General features: G+C 45.9%; 9 protein-coding genes; 6 read left to right on the forward strand and 3 right to left on the reverse strand.

The window, feature by feature from the left end:
* Positions 1-637: 637 nt before the first annotated feature.
* On the forward strand, positions 638-2,003 carry GSBLH_T00004189001 (uncharacterized protein; the record flags this gene model as incomplete). The annotated part of the gene is made up of 4 exons (XM_013043043.1): positions 638-777; positions 809-1,199; positions 1,230-1,365; positions 1,396-2,003. The coding sequence occupies 4 exons, from the start codon at positions 638-640 to the stop codon at positions 2,001-2,003; spliced, it is 1,275 nt and encodes a 424-aa protein (XP_012898497.1).
* Positions 2,004-2,053: 50 nt separating this feature from the next.
* On the forward strand, positions 2,054-2,382 carry GSBLH_T00006776001 (uncharacterized protein; the record flags this gene model as incomplete). Its single annotated transcript, XM_013043044.1, has 2 exons — positions 2,054-2,308; positions 2,341-2,382. 2 exons carry the CDS (start codon positions 2,054-2,056, stop codon positions 2,380-2,382), a joined length of 297 nt encoding a protein of 98 aa, XP_012898498.1.
* A 123-nt stretch (positions 2,383-2,505) lies between these two features.
* Positions 2,506-3,271, reverse strand: GSBLH_T00004190001 (Ribosomal protein S8e). XM_013043045.1 has 2 exons: positions 2,984-3,271; positions 2,506-2,953 (listed from the first exon to the last, which is right to left on the reverse strand). The coding sequence occupies exons 1-2, from the start codon at positions 3,108-3,110 to the stop codon at positions 2,550-2,552; spliced, it is 531 nt and encodes a 176-aa protein (XP_012898499.1). The 5' UTR covers positions 3,111-3,271; the 3' UTR covers positions 2,506-2,549.
* A 336-nt stretch (positions 3,272-3,607) lies between these two features.
* GSBLH_T00004191001 (uncharacterized protein) lies at positions 3,608-5,137 on the forward strand (the record flags this gene model as incomplete). XM_013043046.1 has 8 exons in its annotated part: positions 3,608-3,659; positions 3,690-3,728; positions 3,759-3,885; positions 3,917-3,960; positions 3,991-4,114; positions 4,144-4,226; positions 4,258-4,559; positions 4,588-5,137. 8 exons carry the CDS (start codon positions 3,608-3,610, stop codon positions 5,119-5,121), a joined length of 1,305 nt encoding a protein of 434 aa, XP_012898500.1. The 3' UTR covers positions 5,122-5,137.
* Positions 5,138-13,040: 7,903 nt separating this feature from the next.
* On the forward strand, positions 13,041-13,650 carry GSBLH_T00004192001 (Ribosomal protein S15). XM_013043047.1 has 4 exons: positions 13,041-13,078; positions 13,114-13,325; positions 13,358-13,544; positions 13,578-13,650. The coding sequence occupies exons 1-4, from the start codon at positions 13,056-13,058 to the stop codon at positions 13,609-13,611; spliced, it is 456 nt and encodes a 151-aa protein (XP_012898501.1). The 5' UTR covers positions 13,041-13,055; the 3' UTR covers positions 13,612-13,650.
* Positions 13,651-13,842: 192 nt separating this feature from the next.
* On the forward strand, positions 13,843-14,996 carry GSBLH_T00004193001 (uncharacterized protein; the record flags this gene model as incomplete). XM_013043048.1 has 5 exons in its annotated part: positions 13,843-13,926; positions 13,959-14,023; positions 14,054-14,125; positions 14,154-14,481; positions 14,511-14,996. The coding sequence occupies 5 exons, from the start codon at positions 13,843-13,845 to the stop codon at positions 14,691-14,693; spliced, it is 732 nt and encodes a 243-aa protein (XP_012898502.1). The 3' UTR covers positions 14,694-14,996.
* Positions 14,997-15,254: 258 nt separating this feature from the next.
* On the reverse strand, positions 15,255-16,231 carry GSBLH_T00004194001 (uncharacterized protein; the record flags this gene model as incomplete). XM_013043049.1 has 1 exon in its annotated part: positions 15,255-16,231. One exon carries the CDS (start codon positions 16,229-16,231, stop codon positions 15,302-15,304), a length of 930 nt encoding a protein of 309 aa, XP_012898503.1. The 3' UTR covers positions 15,255-15,301.
* Positions 16,232-16,689: 458 nt separating this feature from the next.
* On the forward strand, positions 16,690-19,448 carry GSBLH_T00004195001 (uncharacterized protein; the record flags this gene model as incomplete). XM_013043050.1 has 2 exons in its annotated part: positions 16,690-18,978; positions 19,012-19,448. 2 exons carry the CDS (start codon positions 16,690-16,692, stop codon positions 19,390-19,392), a joined length of 2,670 nt encoding a protein of 889 aa, XP_012898504.1. The 3' UTR covers positions 19,393-19,448.
* Positions 19,449-20,101: 653 nt separating this feature from the next.
* GSBLH_T00004196001 (uncharacterized protein) lies at positions 20,102-20,875 on the reverse strand (the record flags this gene model as incomplete). The annotated part of the gene is made up of 1 exon (XM_013043051.1): positions 20,102-20,875. One exon carries the CDS (start codon positions 20,873-20,875, stop codon positions 20,102-20,104), a length of 774 nt encoding a protein of 257 aa, XP_012898505.1.
* Between the last annotated feature and the right edge of the window lie 1,223 nt (positions 20,876-22,098).

Consider the following 22,098-nt stretch of genomic DNA (forward strand, 5'->3'; position numbering starts at 1 on the left):
TGTTTCTTTAACGGCCAAGTATGAGTGTCGACTTCGATACGTTTAATGAGAACTACGGTGCATTGGTCCGTTGTGATATTGAAAATACTATTCCGAATGAAAGAGAAGAGGAAATCAGAAAATCACAGCTAACAATATGCTATCTTCTACTCAAGTTGTGTAAAGCAAGTGGATTGGGTATCAACCAATTTATAAGCATGGCAATAAAGCTGTTTTCACTATTGTTTATTTGTCATATGAAGGATGGATCGTAAAGTGCTACATAACAGTAGTATTCTCCGGCCATTAGTTGATCGTGTAAACAACATGTCATATACTCTAGATAACTTGTTAGAAGACATGAAAACATATTCTTTTATCAGTGAACTAGTATAAAATCGATTTTGTTATGACGGATAGGACTCTGCTTTTGATTCTTGTTTGTATGTCGGATCGTATTGTCCCGTGAAGAAATCTCGCTTTAGTTCTGAATTCATGGTTTATTATTCTTTCTCTGCTTCACAACTAGTGCGTTTCACAGATCGGTTCAGGAGCTTTCGGCTCTGTTTGGAAAACCAAGCAACTCTTCGACGAGCAGTTCTACGCCATCAAACTCATTCGATTTCGGTCTCTTTTTAAATCTCTCCTCATTCTTAGAATGAATTCGCAGGGTTCGGAGGCCCTCAAGCGTGCTCGTGGCGAAGTCGTAACGCTCTCCACTCTTCGCTACAAGCACATCGTCGGCTACAATTCCGCGTGGATCGAGCAAGAGCTCGGAAGCACCCTCCTCGAAGAGCTGTCTTCTCTTCCTTCTTCCACTGACTCCAAGATCGGAGAATTCTTCAGGCTTCCCTGTTTTATCATCTTCATCCTCTTCTTCTTCTTCTTCTCCGAGCGATTCTCCGGATAGTTTCGGGGTTACCAACAAATACGCCATCGATCCGGAGCTCCCCGCTTCCCGTTTCTCTCCCATCCCTCCCGACAGCATTCTCTACAACGACTACGTTCAGAAAACACCCGCCAATGACCCCTCGTCAAGCCTGGATTCCTCTCTGTACGCGATGGTTCCCGCGGAAATCGCCCCGGTTCCCCGCGAGGAATCCGAGCACAGCAGCTACTGCCTGTACATCCAGATGGAGTACTGCGCGGACGGCTCGCTGCGCGACTTTCTGAATCGCCGCGACGCGCCGCTGAGCGTTCGGCTGGACTATTTCCGCCAGGTGGAAGAGGGGAGGAGAGATGAGAGATAGCTGCTTCAGGGGCTGAAGTATCTCCACTCGAAGGAGATTATTCACCGCGATTTGAAGCCGGAGAACGTTCTGATTCACGAGGGCGTGGTCAAAATCGCCGATTTCGGACTCGCTTCGCTGATTGCTTCGCGTCGACGTTGGCTTTCTACTTGATTTGGATCGATAGAAGACTGCCATTGCCATTTCCCCTCCAAGCAAGCAAGTCATCCGCGCGTTTCTAAGCCTCCCATCGAAGTGACGTACCCTTCCAGCCGGAACTCGCCGAGTTCTTCGATTATCATCACGCCGCTGAGCGACTCCGCGGACAGCTCGACGTGCAGCCCTTCCGACGAAGTGTCCAGCGAAGCGTCCAACGCGTTCGCGTTTGAATTCATCCATTCGCAATCCTCTCCAACCGTCGTGAGCTGTTCTTCTTCCTCTGTTGCTTCTTCTTCTTCTTTTTCTTCTTGCACTTCTTCTTTCTCTTCATCTTCATCATCATTAACACGTTCTTCATCTCCTTCTTCTTCTTCTTCTTCTTCCGCTTTTTCATTCTCTTCTTCCTCCTCTTCTCCTTCCTCTTCCTCCCAGCATTCACCATTTTCTCACAGCGAGCTCAGCTCGGCGTCTTTATCTTCGCCTTCCTTCGCTGCGGCGATCTACGAGCCTCTCACTTCCGGAATTGGAACCACGACCTACGCGAGGTATTCCTCGAAGCACCGCTCGATTGTAGCTCTGAGCAGCTCAATTCGTCGAGCTATAACACTTCCTCCGACATCTACAGCGCTGGTTTGATTCTGTTAGAGCTTCTAATGTGAACACGACGCGAAGGCGTGATGGATAGGATGTTTAAAACGGACATGCATCGATTGACGACGTTCCACAACGTTCGCGTCAATCCTTCCAACCTCCCGGAGGAAATCAAGAGGGATTTCCCGGAGTATCAGGAAGTTCTCACGCGAATGCTGAGTTTGGATCCGGTGGAGCGGCCGTCTGCGCAGGAACTGCTTCAAATGCCGCTTTTTACGAAGAAGTCAAAGCGTGATTTGATGATGGAGATCGAAGATCGCGATAAACAAATCAAAGAAATGCAGAGAAAGGTAGGAATCGATGGGGTGTTGTTTATGAGAAGATGAAGGAGCTGGAACGACGAATCGCTGCATGTAAAGAATAGTTAGTTTTTTCTGATTTTTCCTTTCCATTTGTTTGTTTATTTGTATGGTATCGCTCTTCAATAATAATAATAATAAAGAATAGATAGATGGATGGTTGGTTGGTTGGATAAAACAAACAAAGGAACCATTTTCACTTGTATTGCTTCGAACTATAGGACATTTCGCTTTACTTCTTCTTCTGGTTGATCTTCTTGTGGTAGAACGCCAGCTCCTCGTCCTCCAGAATGTATCCGTCAGCACGACCGCACTGACCAGGACGCGACGAGATGCGAGCCAGGATCTTACCCGAAGCCAGCTGATCGATCACTTCCTTCTGCTCCTGAAGGGAATCCTGGAGCTTCTGCAGCTTCGCAAGGTTCGACTTGCTCACGCCCTCCAGCTTGCTCAGATCGTCCTTCGTCACCTCACCCTTCGCTCCGATCTTGCACGAGTAGTGCTTCTCGAACCAGGCCTTGAAAGGGGTCGCATCGATCGAAACAATGCAGCCCTTCACAATGGTGTTCGTACGCACCAACTCGTTGTTGGAAGCGTTGTATACAATGTTCAGGATCTTGGTCTTGGCAGAGAAAGCTACAAATCACTTCACTATACAACAATCACCCTCTCCGGTCCAAGAGAACGAACCAGTATCCAGACGAATAGCACGGTGCTTGATGTTTCCACCACGGCAGCGGACCAGATAAATTCTCTTGGCTCCGAGCTTGGTCATAGCAGGCTGACGACCCATCTCGAATTTTCTCTTCTTGATGTTGATCACAACCTTTCCTCCGGTCAAACGACGCTTATGGCGAGAATCGCGGCAAATACCTACACCACGATTAGAATTACACTGCAGACCACCAATCCAAAGACAAACTTACCCATTTTTCAAATATGTAAATACAAGCGATAAAAGCAAGTGAAACCTAACAAATAGAGCAGAGACCTGTACAGTGATCATGCTGAAATTACTATGAAAACTTTTAACGATTTGAACTAACATTTGCTATACTGCTAATTCAACGTTACAGCTAGCGATTTCCAAGGGTAGTATTCGTTAATTCTAACAGCACAAAATCTCTTCGCTCCTACCGATGGATATGTTGCACTAAACGATCTTTCGCAATGTTTAGAGCATTTTTCAACTTGTTTTATTCTAACGATTGATCATTATTGTGTTTCTGTCAAATCCACTTTCCCGTTTTGAACACTCTTTTGTAGTACAGTCTTCAAATCGTTTTTGAAATGATTAAAATATTCATATCTCTGCTATTTCTAGCAGTTGCGACATCACAGTGTTTGAATTCGATAGGAAAGTGAATCGTAGACTGTGGTCGTTTTACAGGGGACTGTACTGGGTTCCTAAGTACCACAACATTCTATTGCTAACGTTAAGGTTTTGGTCGTCGTACTGTTTATTCTTTTGGTGTTGTGGACAATGTTGTAATCGAGATAAGAGAAAGTCATCGCTACTACTTGTCTTCAACTTGTAACGACAATCCTGCCCTTATCACTACTGCAGTGTATTGAATTGTGGTTGCCTTTCACGTCTAGCTACGAAACTGAGGTGAATGATACAGATATTGATTACGCGGGAGGTGGAATTCTTAAAAGCTTATAACAGATAGACTATATATCCCATTTTTCTGTTGTATCTGATTACCTCATTGTATCATCAAATGTGAATGTATTGTCGACTCTGGGTGTAACCTGTGTCCCCTCTTTGTCGAATGACGTCGAAGTCTCCTTGAAGTTTGTTTGTTCTTTTCTCTTCATTCCAGACGTACTGTTTGCACTTCCTCCAACGGAGTCATCCAAGGCTCCGACTTCCTAGGCTCCAACACCACCTTCTACGTGAAGTTCCGTACCCTTCTTCCATTCCATCTCATCATCAGCCTCCTCCAAAGAAGTCCGCATCTCCCGCTTCTACCCAATCATCGAGCCCTCCTCCCTCAAAAAGCTCGACAACGAAGGCTGCGTCGGCTGTCCGAGCGAGTCCATCTGGTCGTCCGCAGCCATCGGCTATCAAGTCCGTGGATTTTGTTCCGAGACACAACACGGCTATCTCTACCGCTCCTGCATCATGGGCGAGACCGGCAACGGCATCTGGGCCGACGAGCTGACTTCGGAATGCGCGGATCTCGAGGCCGATCCGCAGCTGGAAGTGGGAGAAGCGTTCTTCCACGCGCTGCTGCGAGTAGAGCCGACGAACGATTGCGAAATAGATCGAAATCGACCCGAGCGAGTTCGTCGCGGACCAGCATTTCTACATGTACGAGCAGCTGCTGGAGTATGTGCGAGCGAACGATCTGCCGACGGCCGCGCTGCTGATGGAGCAGGTGAAGAACGTGGATACGATGGAGTCGATGGGAGAAAAAGGGAAGCCGGTGGAGGTTTGGTTCCGCGTGATGGGAGAGAAGGAGAAGGTGAAGAAGACGAAGAGTTCGGTCGAGACGATTGTGGAGAAGGGGACGCTGCATCGGAGAATGATCGCGTATGATTCGCGATGGTTCGATGCGAAGATCGAGCTGGGAGGGGAGATCGAGATGACGTCGAAGGTCAATATTGGAGCCATTGTTGCTGTTTGTGTGGTCGTCGTCGTGGTTTTGGTGGTGGTGATTGGAGTGATCGTCTGGGTCGTTCGCAGGAAGCGGAAGCAGCCCGCTGCGATGGCGGTGGATGTGGAGAAGGGCGCGGAAGAGAGTTATTCGGAGGATTATTCGGGATATTCGTATTCTGAGGAAACCGAGAGCGAGTAGTTTGTACGTTTATGTAGAAGTCTTTGTTGAAAACAGGAGTGATGGTGACAGATCGCAATGTATCCATGGAATGGATAGGAGACTTGTGAGCTTGCCTTTGGTTTTGAATCTTTTAAAAGACAACCGATTGTTGCACACGTAAATAGTTTTTGAGGTGGATGGTTATTCTCTCCATTATATTGGCAAATTATAGTAGTAATCATTATCAGAGATAATGTCACGCTTTCTACCCATAATTGGGTTTTCATCTCAAAGTTGGTAAGATTGTATCCAACTAATTATAATAATAATAAAATATAAAAAGCATTCACAACAGGATATCAAAGATTGATAGATTACACAGTGACCTTTTGGGCATTCCAACGATACCCATTCTATCCACTAGCAATTCTGTTTGTAATCAATGACAATAGTAAATAAAACACGTTAAAAACCTTGATTCTTGTATTTCAAACATAGGATAATGAAGTGATTCAACGAATATTAACAAAAATGAAGCTTCAATAATAGCAAAATATATGATGAGTACAGAGAGCGCGAGCTATGCAGTTAAGAATCTTACGTTGGAAATTGCACCTATACAAGTGGAACCAAAAATCCAACGTCCTTTGTCATTTGAGGAAGTAGTATGGAGTTCGCATATTCCTGAGCAATTTCCTATTCTACGAGTGGAGCATAACAAAAAAGCAGTTGTTCTGAGCATTGGTCCTCCTCATCAACAATACACCATTCAAACAAAAATTAAAAGTGGAAAGCTGGAAGGAAAAGCAACATTGACTAACCCTCAAAATAAGGTAATTGCCACTTTTATGTATGTTGAAAGTGAAATGACCGGACAATGTAAATTATATTATGAATCAGGTAACTTATTTTTTAGCGGTTACTTGTTAAAAGGCTATCGACATGGTTTAGGGAAAGAGTATGATTGTAATGGAAATCTAATATTTGAAGGATATTATCATTTTGGAGTGAAAAATGAGAATATAAAAAGAGTGGAGAATATGGAAGGCTATTGGGAGGAAAAGGATTATTCTGGGTTTACAACATCTGTTTGCGAGAAGGATGCATTTGGAAACAATAATGGTCTGTGCTATTTTTATAAAAATGGTAAACTAGACCGAGCATGCTATTGCCAGAATAATGCTGAGATAGAGCAAGTTATTAAATTTGGAGATGAAAGCATGAGTCTGTTCAAAAACAATGTAATTTGTTATTATGGCACGTACAGTGGTTCTATTTATACAGGATTTGAACGAAGAAGCGGAATAGAATACGACAAAGATATACAGCATGTGAAGTATTTTGGTGATTTTATAAATGGAAAGCGAGCAGGGTTTGGAACATCGTATAATGAGGATGGTACTGAAAAGTATACCGGAGAATGGATCTATGGGATGAAGAAAAACGTATATACTAAATGGATTATTCGAATGGTTGTTATTTTTGAAGTGATTCTGGTCGCATTTGACCTTTGTATTGACTCGCTTATCTATAAATTCACTTATTGTATTATAATTCTAATTCTGTGTATTGTTCTGTATTACTATCTCAGGAAAATCTGGTCTCTCTGTCCTCTAATTGTCGACTTTGAGCCAAACACCACAGAGAGACCACAGGAATATGGAGAAGATGCCATTATTTCAAATAATAGGTATACAAACATTAGAGTATGCAAAATCAATGGGTTACAACGACTGAAAACTCTCAGAATTCTTGAAAGCTCATTTGTTGAACGAAGAACTGGACTCCATTTTAGAAATAATCCGATTGAAGATTACGAAAAGTCATTCTACGTATTGAATTGTGAATCATTGAAATCTATTCAAGTTGGACAATATAGTTTTTGTGATTTTGCTGGAGACTTTGAATTGAAGAATCTACCACAATTACAATCTATAGACATTGGTGAAATTGGAAGCAATTCATTTAATTTCTACGGTAGTTCCTTTGTAATTCGAGGTATTGATATGATATAAAACACGTAATGATTAGATCTTCCAAATCTACAATCCATTACATTAGGTGATGAAGCATTCCGTCATTCCTTGACAACAATAATCGAAAGTATATATGAAGGAATATAAATGAAATGATTAATATAGATCTTCCATCATTACGAATTATCAATCTCGGTTATTATTCACTTTGTGGAAGAGAAATAGATTCATCATGTTCACTAGTAATGCGAAGTATGAATGAAATAATGTGATATGATTAAATGCAGATCTTCCAAAGCTAACAACCATTAGTTCTCTAGGATTTAGTTTCCAATATCCACGTAATATAACATTGGAGAGTAGTTTAAAAAGATACTAATTTACTTAATATAGACATTCCAATGATTAATTTTGTTAAGCTCGAAAAGGGATTTGAGAATGTCCAAATAGTATCCATTATCAGTAAGTAAGAATACAATATGTCACTTTCACAGATGCGCCTAATATATACCTTGGACCGATAATAGTTAGAGAACTCGGAAACAATAAGGTACCCAATGTACTGTCTCAAAAGTTGATTCGTTATTATTTGTGTTTTGTTACCAGTTAACTCTTGTTCTTACATTACTTTTACCATATAGAGTTGAATAAAAACACTCTAATGAGTGTTGTTTCTACTGAATAACAGTGATTTTTGTAGAGTGTACGAGATAGTGACTCTTTTACCAAAACCAAAATACATCACTCTTTACTGCAATTATACCAAAATAGTTATTAAACTCAAAGCTTCCTTGATGAGTTGGGTGAGTTATGCATGAATGTGAACAGATAGAACTCCAACAAATAATGTTGACATAGTTTAGCTTATTCAGAAGTCCAGAGTTAGCGAGTACATATATTCTTTCAAACCCAAAACATGCAGATCATATAAGATAACCATGTTTCACGTTTCACAGTTCAAATAAGCATGGAATTGCATATCTAGTAATCCTTTTCTCCATATTCCATAGCCAAGAATAAGTGATTAAGCTGATGCTATATAGTATGTATCATAATATTAATTCAATGCTATGGAAATAAGGAAAACGGGATAGCGTGTAGACATCGAATATACAAGAAACAATAGAGAGCATTTATCACTGCTAATAGCATGATAAAGACAAAAATGTTCAATTTTAATATGACAGTTATACGCTATACTTCGTTTTTGACGATAATGACTATTTTAAGCAAAGAAATAACGAGGAATAATAAGAATGATACAGCTACACTCTAAAAATATATGATATCAACCAAAAGTGGAATTAACACGAAGGCCTTACTAGAGCTTTTTGACATTGAAAAAACCTCTCTAGACATCATATAAATCCATTGTATACTTTTTAAATTGTGAAATAGTTCAACATAGTTATTTAAAAGATTCATATCTCCTACAGTTTATTCGATCTTATAAAAAATGCATTCTGAATGTACTATCTGATTACTGTCTTGATGAATAGCAACTTATTCGGTAACAAAGGGCTCAGAGTACTTGTTGAATGGATATGAGTTTGATGATGAACCTATAATAAAAAATCAGAATGGAGAGACATATACTATTCAGTACTTTCGAGGGAAACACAAAAACGAATATGTAATGCGTACTCCGGCCGGTGATGCAATTTTGTACGAAAATGGCGTGACAAAAATGCAATGGAAGGAAAACAACTGTGGGTTGTTACATGATGAATTTGTGGTTTACAAAAGAGGTCGGGTTGACTTTCGTCAAAGCTACAAAGACATAATTGAACAAAATGACTATTCTCGTATCATCAATCACAAGAAAGGACCTCGTTTGGAAATAACGGATTATAGAACGGAAAATTATATTTACCACGGTTTATTTAATAAAAACAACGAGAGAGATGGATGGGGGATTGAATGTGATAGAGAGAACGGGAAAATGGTCATTGAAGGGATTTGGAGCAATGGAGCGTTGATTGAGATCATTCGGCTCTTTGATGGAGATACAATGACTGAATTGAAGAGAAACGGAGCAGATAGTTTAGATCCAGTGAAACGAGTTCCGATCTATGTGGGAGGTTTTCGCTATGATGGAGACAGTGAAACATTTATTCGTGAAGGTATAGGAAGCTTAATTGATCAAAAGACTAGACTCGCTTATCGAGAGTGTCATTGGGAAAATGGGAAGGAAGTGAGTGGAGTGGATCTACATGATGGGTGGTATTGTCCTCAGCCCCAATTAGGTGATAGAAGGGATGCGCAATATGAGAGTGTTTCTAAACAAGATCATCAGTCTGAGAGTGTTTCTAAACAAGATAATCAGTCTGAGAGTGTTTCTAAACAAGATAATCAGACTGAGAATACTGCTAAGCAGGATAAGCAGTATGAGAATACACAAAAAAAGGATGCTTCTGGCAATAAAACTTTGTGTAAACCTTCTCATGCAATGGCATCCAAATCACTGACAGGATCAATTTTTCGAGCAAATGATCTCAACACCATAAGCGTATCGATTACCGAGTTAAAGGTCTCTTCGCATAGCTGCAATGACATAAATCTCTTGGACCTGAGCAAATTTGGGTTGTTACAATCAATCGAAATCGGGAGCCACTGCTTTGGGTCTGTGCCTATTTTTAGAATTGATGCATTGCATAAATTGAGTCGATTGAAAATCGGAAGGAATTCCTTCACTCCAATGAAAAGTACTGAGAAGTTTGATTATGAAAAGGCCAACAACCAATCAAAATCATTCCACATATTGAATTGTGAATCATTGGAATCCATTGAAATTGGTGAGTGGAGTTTTAGTGATTTTGCTGGTAAATTTGAGTTGAAGAATCTACCAAAACTGAAATCCCTTCAAATTGGGTCTATGGACTATAGATCTTATAATTTCTATTTCGCTTCATTCATTGTGAAGGGTATTTTCCTCATTGATTCTGATAACCCTGTCTAGATTTACCCGATCTGAAGTACATTTCGTTGGGATATCGGTCATTCTCTGAATGCAGAAAGATTATTTTTTCGAGTATTATCACAAAGATGATTTCAAAACCTAGACCTTCCGAATCTGCAATCGATTTATCTCGGAGAAACCTCTCTCTATGGAGTAAGTGACACATCATGTACACTCAAGATGCAAAGTATTGATTTCTTTCTTTCACTAACCGTTCTAGACCTTCCGAAGTTGATGTTTATTCTCAGTCCGCAAGGATGGAGTTTTCGATATCCTCACAGAGTCATATTAAAGAGTATTTATTGCTCATATCTGCGTGTTGCTTATATCATAGATTTGCCTGCTTTAGAGAATGTATTCCTTCCTGGATCGTTTAAATATGTTCAGGAAAAAGAAATCACGAGTAGAATCACATTTGTTCTTTGTCTATTTAGATGTTCCTCCCATTTTGTCTGATCTCGTCGAAGGCAAACATTTAGAAAATTAGCGAGACTTTTTGTTCATCAATAACACAGCAACACGCTACGAATGAACATTTTACCAATCATTTCACTTGTTTTTTGAAAGAAATCTATTGATATCACCACGCTAACTTTGCATTTCCTCATCATCCAACTCTGCTCCGTCTACCAAACTCTTCGCTCTACTCGATGCAGCATCCATCAGCAAGCAAGCAAACCCTTCTCATCTCTTCGAACCCAACATTTCAACTCAACGCTCTCCTTTCTCCCAACAAACAATCCAAAAAACCGTAAAATCATAGGTATCCGAGTCCTCCGCACTCACCACCTCGAAATTCTTGGTCTTGAAGTCGTTGAATCGCTCCTGCTCCTCGTCCGTCAGTGTTCCTTTGCTCTTTCCCTCCCACAAACACTGCGAAAAATCGTGATCTTTCTCCGCAGCATCGTCCATCATTCGGCACAACCTAAACAAAATGCCGATAAATCCGCACTGATCGCGTCCCGTCCGCTCGCTACGCTTCATTCAACGCTCATTTCGTCTCACCGATCCTCCAGTTCTTTTAGAATTCGCTTCTGCAACTTCAAATAAAGACACGACTCGCTCAAAACAAATCGCAGCAACTGCTGATTCTTCGACAGAATGATTTCCGTCAGAAACACTTCGCACGCATTGTGAAGAATACTATTCCACGGATACTCCTCAAACAATGCCTAAAATCGAAAGAATTTCGCGATTCTACCAGCATCACGTCCATCACGTTTTCATGGATCACAAAATCGACGATTCCCGCGGGATCGAAATGAACCAACGTGGCCCAAAGCAGCACCAAATCGATTCGCAGCTGTCCGCACCTCGGAATCTGCCCGACTGTGTTGCGAATTTGGCTTCCGAGTTGGAATTCGATGTCGCCATCCGACAGCACAAACGACTACGCTAAAGAATTCGAATCGAATCTACGGATGGCACGTGCAAAGCAGCCAATAGAAGCGGGAGATTCGCTACGAAGAGATGCAGAATGGGGCCACTAATCGACGATTCTACCCCTAATTGACCACAATTGGGACAACTCGAACTCGAATAACTGCTCGAAGGGTCCGCAATCAATTCGTCTTTGAAACTCCGAATCTGCGAAGCCAAAACCGACTGCGAAACGCCCACTTTGGTCTCTAAAAATGACCCGAAAAGTGGAAAATCGACCGAGAAGCGGGAGATTCAGCGGATTGGCCAACGGAATGTTCATATCTCTACGAATAACCGCGGGAATGGGTTGAGACGGGAAGGTGGAAACGGTGGTCCAGTAGAGCGCCTGGAGGGTTTTCCAGCATTCCAAAAATTTGCTTTGTTCGGGAGAAAGTGGAATCGGAGAAACGTCCGAGGGCGATTCGATGTCCATTTCCGACCTGATTTTGAATCCATTCGATCGAATTCGACGGTGAGGAGGGGCTGGTGCAGAGAACGGAGCAGTGGCTGTAGCCTGTGATGAGAAGGAGCTCTGCGCGGCTTTCTTCGGAGAGAATTTCGCCTTCGATGTTCACTTCTTTTAAAGAAGAATGCGATTCTAGCGGATTAAAAAATTATAAAACGAGGAGATTTACTTATATAGGAAGTGAGGGAAGGGATGGAGGCTTCGGTGATGCCGCAGTTTTGGAGGTGGAGATATTGGAGGGAGGGAAGTGTGTCGAGATAAAACAGCAAGTGATTGAATCCGTCATCGCCTATCGGGTTTCCGCATAGGGAGAGAGTTTTCAGATTTGATCCTGGAAGCGGGTACTTTATCGACGCTACATCATCTGAAGTGATACTAGAGGTAAAGCAAGAGATTTGCGATGAACTTGGCATTGTTGAGAATTAACGTAACGGCACCACACTGGTTGCAAGCATTTAGTATTTTCTCCAATATTCCTTGCGAACAGTCGTTACCCCTAAATTGAGTGAGCAGTCGACAACAATTACGATAAGTTGAGACTACGCAAGGAAATACAGCCTTCTATATAGTCCATAAATTGATTCAAAGCCTCTGGCGAGAACTATCGATAATACAGGTGAAAGTGGCGCTACATTATTCCCTGAGATGTCTAACGAAGTCATTGTACTGTTTTGACTTATTGCCGTTCCTAAAGTTTCCAGAACGGGATCGGATAACTGTCTATCTATTTTTAACTGTTGAGATGGTTGAATACCATGAAGATCGACCACTAGTTGATTTTGACTGTTTTCTGAAATTTCTACAATGATGCTGCTCAGTTGCTGCTAGAACGTTAACAGATCTCAGTATCCTCACCATATCGTATGAATTCAAATTTAAAATCAAAAAAGAGTTTTTAGTGAAAGTGAGAGCTTTCTTTTGAGGACTATTTTGGAGCCAATATTTCAATGAATGACGGTAAAATGGACGGATCGAATTCTTAATGTGTGTTTACAGCAAAGTTGTAAAGTCGAATTAAATCCTCAGGGAATATTCAAAAAGGGACGGTTTCAGAAGGCTATCCAGAATTATATTATGTTTTTTCCTGTATCAAACCGGTGATTTCCTATTCACTTATTTCCATTAGTTCCTAAGTCGTTTACTATCAAACATGGGTCGTATGTACGGAAAGGGGTATGGAGTGGCTGCGTGAAGTGGCTTATTTATAGAAAGGGTATTTCGGCTTCTTGCCTGCCCTACAAGAGAACTGCTCCTTCCTGGTGCAAGTCTACTGCTGAGGAGGTGGAGGCTTCCGTCTGCCGTCTGGCTAAGAAGGGTCTGACTCCTTCTCAGATCGGTGTGATGCTGAGAGATCAGAAGGGAATTGGTCAGGTGAAGGCCGTGACTGGTTCTAAGATTCTCAGAATTCTGAAGAAGAACGGTAGGTGTTGTGTATTTGAAGTAATGGTTCAGGACTGGCTCCTTCTCTGCCCGAGGATATGTACTTCCTCATCAAGAAGGCCGTCGCCATCAGAAAGCACCTGGAGCGCAACCGAAAGGACCGTGACTCCAAGTTCCGTCTGATTCTGATCGAGAGCCGTATCCACCGTCTCACTCGCTACTACAAGCGCACTGAGCAGCTCCCCCCCACTTGGAAGTAGTAGGTGACTCGCCTTCCAGATCTAATTGCTAGCAACTCTGCCACTGCCTCCACTCTGGTCGCGTAAGCGTGGTTGATGATAATTCTCTTGGGAACAAGGCCATTTGCATTGTTTGTTCTACTCCCAATCATTTCTTGATAATCAAGGGATTTATGTAATCACTGCTAAATGATCATGGTTTTTTTGATATCATGGGGAATAAAAATGAGAAGGTAGCGACTGCGTTCGATTGTTTATTGAAAGATGAAACAGCAAGGCGAGGCAGTTCCGGAAGAGAGCGTAATGCCTCAGCAGCCTATGCAAGAGACTCCTAAAATGACAAAGAATGACTTTGAACTGTTGAAAACAATTGGAAAGGGATCATTTGGAAAGGTTTTTGAGGTAAGCTCCACGGTTCGATCTTGACTCCCCAGGTACGATATAAAGGCGACGGCAAAATCTATGCCATGAAGATCCTGGATAAACAAGTAGTCATGGAGTAATCTCACCGAAGCTTCGTGATCCTTAGCCGAAACCAGTACGAACACACTCTCGCCGAACGACGCATCATGGGAGAGTGTGAACATCCATTCTTGGTCTGGTATCCCATTCTCCACCATATTTACTAGCTTGCGCTTCGCGTTTCAGTCCCAGACCAAGCTCTACCTCATTTCGGACTTCTTCAACGGCGGCGAGCTCTTCTTCTACCTCAGCAACGGCCGCTTCTCCGAAAACCGCGCTCGTTTCTACGCTGCCGAAATCGCGATGGGCCTCCACTATCTGCACAGCAAAGGCATCGTCTACCGCGACCTCAAGCCCGAAAACCTCCTCCTCGACTCCGATGGGCACATCAAGATCACCGACTTCGGGCTCTCGAAGCAGAACGTCGAAGGCGACGAACTGCACAGTCTCTGCGGCACGCCCGAATACCTGGCTCCTGAAATCATCCAAAAGAAGGTAATCGAATTCGATGCATTTCATCGCAGCCGTACGGCAAAGCCGTCGATTGGTGGTCGCTCGGCACGCTCATCTACGAGATGATCGCGGGACTGCCGCCGTTCTACGACAAAAACCGACGCATCATGTATAACAAGATCTTAACAGCACCGCTCAGCAAGTGTTCCTACATGTCGGCAGAGATATCCTTTGCTTTGAAAAGGGGGGCTTGACTGAACGCATTCGATCTGTGCAGCCGGTTGCTCGATCGGAAGCCGGAGACGCGGCTGGGGAACAACATCGAGGACATCATGAATCATCCCTGGTTTGCGGATATCGACTGGGAGAAGCTGGTGAGGAAGGAGGTCGTACCGCCGTTCAAACCGACGGTGCACGGAGCTGACGATGTCCGGAATGTGGATCGCGAGTTTTTGGCGGAGGTTCCTGCGGTAACGCCGACGATGGAGGGGAAGATTCTCACGGATCAATCAGCTTTTACCGGATTCTCTTATAATCCGTCGAATATGAAGTAATGTGGATTGTTTGTTGAAACCATGCGAACGGTTGCTCTTTTGTGGGATGAGTCGACGGGTGTAGGGAGAATCCTGAAGATATTTGTTCTTGCTTTCGATTATGCCATTGTTGTTTCTTCCTTATGATTTTCGAGTAATATAGTCATATGGTCGTAACGTCACTTTTTCTGTGCAACTTCATCCATCATAGTCCTGTCTGGCTGTCTGGCTATACTTTGCTTTACTTTGTTTTACTTCCTTCCTTTGTCAAACAAACACACCTTCACAAAAAACAAACGATAAGTAAACATCAAAATTGCGTTTAACCCTTACTTCTTCACTAAAGACACACATTGCGCTCTTGGGTACACTGCTCCGTTTGGAGAGTAATAATTACTTCCCGCTACCGGTGCGTTTTGAATGCTGATCTTCACCGTAGCCTTGCTCTTGCTTCCTTTCACATACTTCTTAATCATCTCATTATCATCCATGATCATGTCTTTGCGCTTCATCAAAACCAGCTCCGGATTCACCTTCAGCAACTCCGCAATCGCTGATCGCAGCTCCCACACGTAGGTATTGGGATACACGCTGAACTTCGATTGTCGCTCTTTCTTTATCAGATTGTAACCCACGACGCCAGCGATCACGGGAAGCAGCAAACCTCCCGATGCAATCGCTGCGACAGTGCCGATTCCGATACCCAATAAGGCATTCTGAGTTTCCACATCTTCATTGTTTGTGTCCAGATTGATAATGATAGGGCTGCCCTTTGGCTGCTGGATTGTAGGGTAGGCGCTCACTTCCACAGGAGATTTCTGGAAGTACTCCGCGTCGGGATTGTTGAGAATGTTCTGACCCATGGCAGGCGCCATCGGAGATCCTTGCATTGGAGGATCATACGGTGAGGGTTGAGAAGGCATCGGAACTGGCGCAATAACAGGTGCAGCATTGGGAACCATAACAGGAGGAGTGTTTTGGTAATAGGAAGGCACAGGAGGCACATAAGACATTTCTGGAGGATCAGGAATGACAGGGTAGATATGCTGCGGCGCGCTCGGGCTCGGAGGAACGTTTCCTGAATATGGCGGGTTCACAGGGGAAGAAGAAGGAACAGGAACTGAATTATTCAAGTTTGAGGGCACTCCACTCGGCTGGTTCGCAGGAGCGGACGCAGAGCTAGCTCCACTCACATGCGGGTCAAAAACAGGGTAGGCGTATTGCCCTTGGCTCGAAGGTACATTATAATATTCACTCATCTTATTAACTTTTGAAAATAATTATAGAATGTCGAAAAAAGTGTTCACTAGTGAGTTTGGAATACGTTCATTCTATTGGTGAAATGTAAAGACAGCACTTTCGAAGTGAGATCACGTAAAAACACTCTTATTATTGCTATTAAGCATAAAAATGCATGGATAACGCACAAGGGTGCTGTTGGAGAAGAAAGGGTTGATTTCCAAAGATTGCCAGCATTCGGACGAACAGCGCATCCAGAGTGGCCTAAATACCTTGTTTTCTCCGGCATAACACTTTTCAAGGGAGTAATGAACAAGATGATCCCCCCGCGTTACTTTGAGTTCTAGCCCTACAAGAGACATTTTTGAGCATTGTTGGATTCTAGAACATTCTAGAACATTCTAGAAGCTTCTAGAACGATCGTCTTCTAGATTGTTCTTCCCCTTGGCTCCAACTTTTCTTCATAATATTTTTAAATATGTCTTTTGATCAGAAGAAGTTTACAAATTACGTAACTGAGAACTTAATTGCTGCTCAGGATCTGGCGAAAGCGAATAAAAATCCTGAGATTTCAAATGTGCATTTAGCTGTTTCTATGTTAAAGGATCCGAAGGGATTCCCCTATCTTGTCTGTCAAAAAGCTGGAGTCGACGTGGAAGTGTTGAAGAAGAAGCTGGATGAGCAGTTAAAGAAGATCCCTACGCAGGATCCTCTTCCTGACGAGATTTACTTCAGTGCTTCCCTCAGCAAGATTCTTCGTTTAGCTCAGGAGAATGCTACTTCGCAGAAGGACTCTCGTGTGGCTCAGGATCATGTGCTGGCTGCTATGTTTAACGACTCTACGATGAAATCCTTGTTCGAGAGTGTGGGTTTGACGAAGAAGAAGCTGGACGACGCTATTAAGGAGAAGAGAGGATCTGCTCAAGCCGATTCGGATGCTCCTGAAGGCGCGTACGACGCTTTGAATCAGTACGGAGTCGATCTGGTGAAACAGGCCGAGGAAGGAAAGATCGATCCTGTGATTGGCCGAGACGAGGAAATCCGTCGCGTGATCCGAATTCTGTGTCGTCGAACCAAGAACAACCCTGTTCTGATCGGTGAGCCTGGTGTGGGAAAGACCGCAATCGTGGAAGGTCTCGCGAACCGAATCGTCCAGGGCGATGTCCCTGAAACCCTTCGCGTTCGCTTGATCTCTCTGGATCTGGGAGCGCTGATCGCAGGTGCCAAATACCGTGGAGAATTCGAAGAGCGACTGAAGGCTGTGATGAACGAAGTGAAGCAGAGCGAGGGCAAAATCATTCTGTTTATCGATGAAATGCACTTGCTTCTGGGCGCTGGAAAGACGGACGGCGCGATGGACGCTGCGAATCTGCTGAAGCCCATGCTGTCGCGAGGTGAATTGCGAGTCATCGGCGCTACGACACTGGAGGAATACAAGAAATACGTTGAGAAGGACGCCGCGTTCGAGCGACGATTCCAGCAAGTGTATGTGGGCGAACCCAGCGTGGAGGACACCGTGAGTATTCTGCGAGGCTTGAAAGATCGCTATGAGCGATATCACGGCGTTCGCATCGATGACTCGGCGCTGGTTTTGGCTGCGAAATTGTCGCACCGATACATCCAGGATCGATTCCTGCCCGATAAGGCGATCGATCTCGTGGATGAGGCGTGCGCGAACATTCGCGTGCAGCTGGACAGCCAGCCCGAGGAAATCGATCGACTGGAGCGCAAGCAGCTGCAGCTGGAGATCGAGCAGACGGCGATGGAGAACGAGAAGGACGAAGCCAGCAAAGCGCGGTTAGAGAAGGTGAAGGAGGAGCTGCAGGAAGTAAGAGAGCAGTTGAAGCCGCTGATGATGCGCCATGAGAAAGAGAAGGAAGGAATGGACGAGCTCCGCCGATTGAAGAACAAAGTCGCGGAGACGCAGAACAAAATCGAAGCGGCCAAGCGAGTGCACGACACCGCGCGTGCCTCCGACCTTCAGTATTACGTGCTTCCCGACTTGGAAGAAGCGATTAAGCGCCAAGAAGAAGAGATCGAGAAGCAGAAAGACTCGCGAATGCTCAAAGAAGAAGTGACTGCGAACGACATTTGCCACGTGGTGAGCAACTGGACGGGCATTCCGATGGATCGCCTCAGCACTTCCGACCGCGATCGCTTGATCCAGCTCCCGCAGCGACTCAGCGAGAAGGTTGTTGGACAATCGGCGGCCATCGAGGCGGTCAGCAACGCCATTCTTCGCTCCCGCGCGGGGCTTTCGCGCGAAGGAAAGCCGACTGGCTGCTTCCTCTTCCTGGGTCCCACCGGCGTGGGCAAGACCGAGCTGGCGAAGAAACTGGCGCTGGAGCTGTTCAACGATGAGAAGCACATCGTGCGAATCGATATGTCGGAGTACATGGAGAAACACTCCGTGTCGCGATTGGTCGGCGCGCCTCCAGGCTACGTGGGCTACGAAGAGGGCGGCGAGTTGACCGAAGCGGTGCGTCGCCGTCCGTACAACGTGATTCTGCTGGATGAAGTGGAGAAGGCGCATCCGGATGTGTGGAATCTGTTCTTGCAGGTGTTCGACGATGGACGACTGACCGACAAACAAGGCCGAACGGTGGATTTCTCGAACACGGTGATCATCATGACGTCGAATTTGGGCGCGGATATCTTGCTGCAGGACCGAGAAAACACGATGAATGCGGAGAATGGAGGCCGGAAGAGAGGCAGCTCATCGGATTCGGACTCGGATCTGAAGCGAATGTGCGGAAATCAGAAGCAGGTCATGCCTTCGGTGAGCGAGGAAGCGGAGAAGCGCGTGATGCAGGTGATTCGAAGCCACTTCCGACCCGAGTTTTTGAACCGACTGGACGAGATCATCATGTTCAATCCGCTGGGATATGAGCAGATGAAGAAGGTGATGAAGCTCCAGATTGACGAGCTGAATAACCGCCTGAAGGAGCAGAACATCGCGCTGGAGGCGGACGATTCGGCGCTGGAGAAGATCATGAAGGACGCGTACGATCCGCTGTATGGAGCGCGTCCGTTGAAGCGCTACATCGAGAGAGCGATCGTTACCGACTTGAGCAAGCGGCTGATTGCGGGAACGATCATGCCTGGGTTTGTGTATTCCCTGTCTGCGAAGAATGGGGTGTTCGAGTATCAGAAGAAGCGTGCTTATGCGACTACTGCCTAATTGCTGTAACTGCGGTCATTTTTAGTGTATCGATCGTAATATAGTGAATGTAAAATGGTGTGTTTGTTCACAATCAAGAGTAGTGATACTTCTATTGTGTGTGTGTGAGTGGATTTGTTATTTTATACTTCGTTTGGATTTGTGTGAAATGGTTTTGCGTTGTATGTGTGTGAGAGAAAGATAAGTGTGTGATGCTTTGCTTTGAACTATTCTCCAAATCACCAATCTTCCACCACCTTCAATCAATCAATCAATTCTCATTCAATTCATCCAAAATACTCTTTCCTTCATCCCAACAAACACTCCACTTATAACTCCTTTGCTTTACTTTCGGAACCACGATCGCTCCGTCCGTTCCGTCCGCTCCGCGCTCTCCGTCTTCCCCGGCACGGCTCCATTCTTCGCCTCTGCAATCGCATTAAGCAGCAATTTCTCCTGCATAGGCTTCAGCTTCATCTCTACGCCTCACTCCTCCCCTCTACTCCAACTCGCCACATCGCTACTCGTCAACTGCAGCATCTGCTCCACCGAACTCACTCCCATCTTCCTCACCGCCTCTCCAAACTGCTCCACCGAGTGCACAAACATCCACTCCGCCAGCTCGTCGTCTTCCTCTCCTTCCTCCGCCTCGCGTCTTCGCGCCACGCCACGATCCGACCACTCGCTCCATCCATTACAATTCTTCGCGCGAACCCGCACACTCACCATCTCACTGATCGGGTTTTCGATCGTCAGCGCTACCCATCACCTCTCTCCTTCTTCTTCTCCTACACTCTCCACTCCACTGATTCCCCAGACTTCGCTTCTCTCCGCTCCCCAAATCCGTCGCTTCCGCCTCGAAAAACGTCGCTTCCGGAACGCCCTCGCCGCTGATTGGCCGCTTCCACCGCACCACCAATCGCTTCTCGGAACACAAAAACACTTGCGGAACCGCGGGAGGCAGCGGCACGCGCGCACACGCCGTGAACGCGTCGACCGCCTCGCTGATATTCAGCTCGGTCGCTAGCTGCACGGGTGTTTTTCCCGCGGTATTGGCGCGATCCAGCGCCGCCCCGCGGGTCACCAGGAAGCGAATCATCGCGGGGTTGGCGTAGAGCACCGCGAGGTGCAGCGGAGTGTTTCCGTCTTCGTCTGCCGCGTCAATTTCGACGCCTTTGGCCAGCAGCTGCAGCGCGACGTCTTCGAAGTGCCGCACGGGGTTCTGCGCGCAGAGCACGTGCAGCAAATTGCGTCGCCGCTCGCCCAGCACGCGCAGCGAAACGCCTAGGTGGAAACGGAGAAACAGAGGTACCGCGGGAGGCGAGAAGGAGGAGAGGCGCGGCGGAGGGAGCGAGGAGGGCGAAGAAAAGCGCGGAAGGAATGGCGGCAAACGAAGAAGTGGGGAGCGGAACCGCGCGGTCCAGAAGGAAGGAAAGCAGCGACGCGTCCGGCAGCAAACAGGCACATAACAGCGGAGAAACGCCCGGCAGGCCCGGCTAGACATCGAATTCGAATCGAACGCAGACCAGATCGACCGTTTCGGTCAGAGAACACTGTTTCTCCTGCAAACAGCGAAGCGTGGCTTTGGCTGCGTGGCTGCTGCGACTCTGCAGAATCGTGAAATGCACCAGCGGCAATCCCTCCTACGCTTCACCGCGGTTCTGAGCGATTTACCGCCGAACGAAGCGACTGCAGACGCTCCGAACTCTGCGTCGAAAGCACCGAAACGTTTCCCGCCAACGCCGCCGCCAAGATTTCCGCATCCGACACTTCCGCGGGAATCGGCAAAGGCGACTCCGCGACCGTTTCATTGGACGCTGGAGGATTCGGCTCGGAGCTCTCCCGCGGTTTTTCCTGCGGATTGTCGGGCTGCTTCTCCTTGGGCTTCTCGTGCGTTTTTTCCCGCGGTTTGTCGTGTGGCTTGTCCCGCGGTTTTTCCTGCGGTTTGTCGGCGAGGCGCTCCGTTATTTTGCGCTCCAAAGTGCGTCGAATGGAGCCGAGCGTGGACTCATTGGCCTTCTCCTTTTCCCTTTTTTCGCTCTCGCTGCTTTCCGATTCGCTGCTTTCCGATTCGCTGCTTTCCGATTCGCTCTTCTCTTCGATTGCCGCGGGAATCGCGCGGCTCCACGCGCCCCAGCCGTTTCCGTTCTCCAATCGGATCTTCGCGTTGTACTGCTTCCGCCGCTGCACCTCCTTCAATTCCACCACCACTTCCCCAGTTTCTCCAGTTTCTCCAGTTTCTCCAGTTTCTCCAGTTTCTCTGGTGGAGAGATCGAGGATTTGGCGCGACGCGGAGGCCAGGAAGGAGTTTTCTTTCACGCTGATTTCCATCGATCGATACCCGAACACTGGGCACGTGCTCGCCAATGGCGGGAGTTTCACCACCAGCTGCACGTGCTCGCCGGCCTGGCGGACGGAGAGCGTCTGAACCGCGGGAGGCACGTCGCTGTATCGCTCCATGAGCGAAACGGCCTCGGCGAAGCCGCGTTCCCGCGCAAAATCGATGGGCGAAGATCCGTCGAGAACTTGGCGGGAAGGACTGATTCCCGCCTCCAGACAGAACTGAACCGCGGTTAAGTTCTTGGAACTGACGGCGAAATAGAGAAGGTTCCACCCGCTCGGCGGCGGCGTGGTAAACCGAATATCGAAGCCGTGCTGCACTAAAAACCCGACCACTTCCACGTGGCCGCTGATCATCGCCAGCACGAGGGCGTTTCGCCCGAGCTA

The sequence above is a fragment of the Blastocystis hominis genome (assembly GCF_000151665.1).
Source record: "Blastocystis hominis, Singapore isolate B (sub-type 7) whole genome shotgun sequence assembly, scaffold_6".
NCBI classification, from domain to species: Eukaryota; class Bigyra; order Opalinata; family Blastocystidae; genus Blastocystis; species Blastocystis hominis.

Coding starts and splice junctions, on each gene's coding strand:
- GSBLH_T00004190001 (XM_013043045.1), bottom strand. CDS start 3,110: ATGGGTCGTCAGCCTGCTATGACCAAGCTCGGAGCCAAGAGAATTTAT. Junction 2,954..2,983: donor GTTCTCTTGGACCGGAGAGG/GTGATTGTTGTA, acceptor AGTGATTTGTAG/CTTTCTCTGCCAAGACCAAG.
- GSBLH_T00004192001 (XM_013043047.1), top strand. CDS start 13,056: ATGGGTCGTATGTACGGAAAGGG. Junction 13,326..13,357: donor CAGAATTCTGAAGAAGAACG/GTAGGTGTTGTG, acceptor GTAATGGTTCAG/GACTGGCTCCTTCTCTGCCC. Junction 13,545..13,577: donor CTCCCCCCCACTTGGAAGTA/GTAGGTGACTCG, acceptor TCTAATTGCTAG/CAACTCTGCCACTGCCTCCA.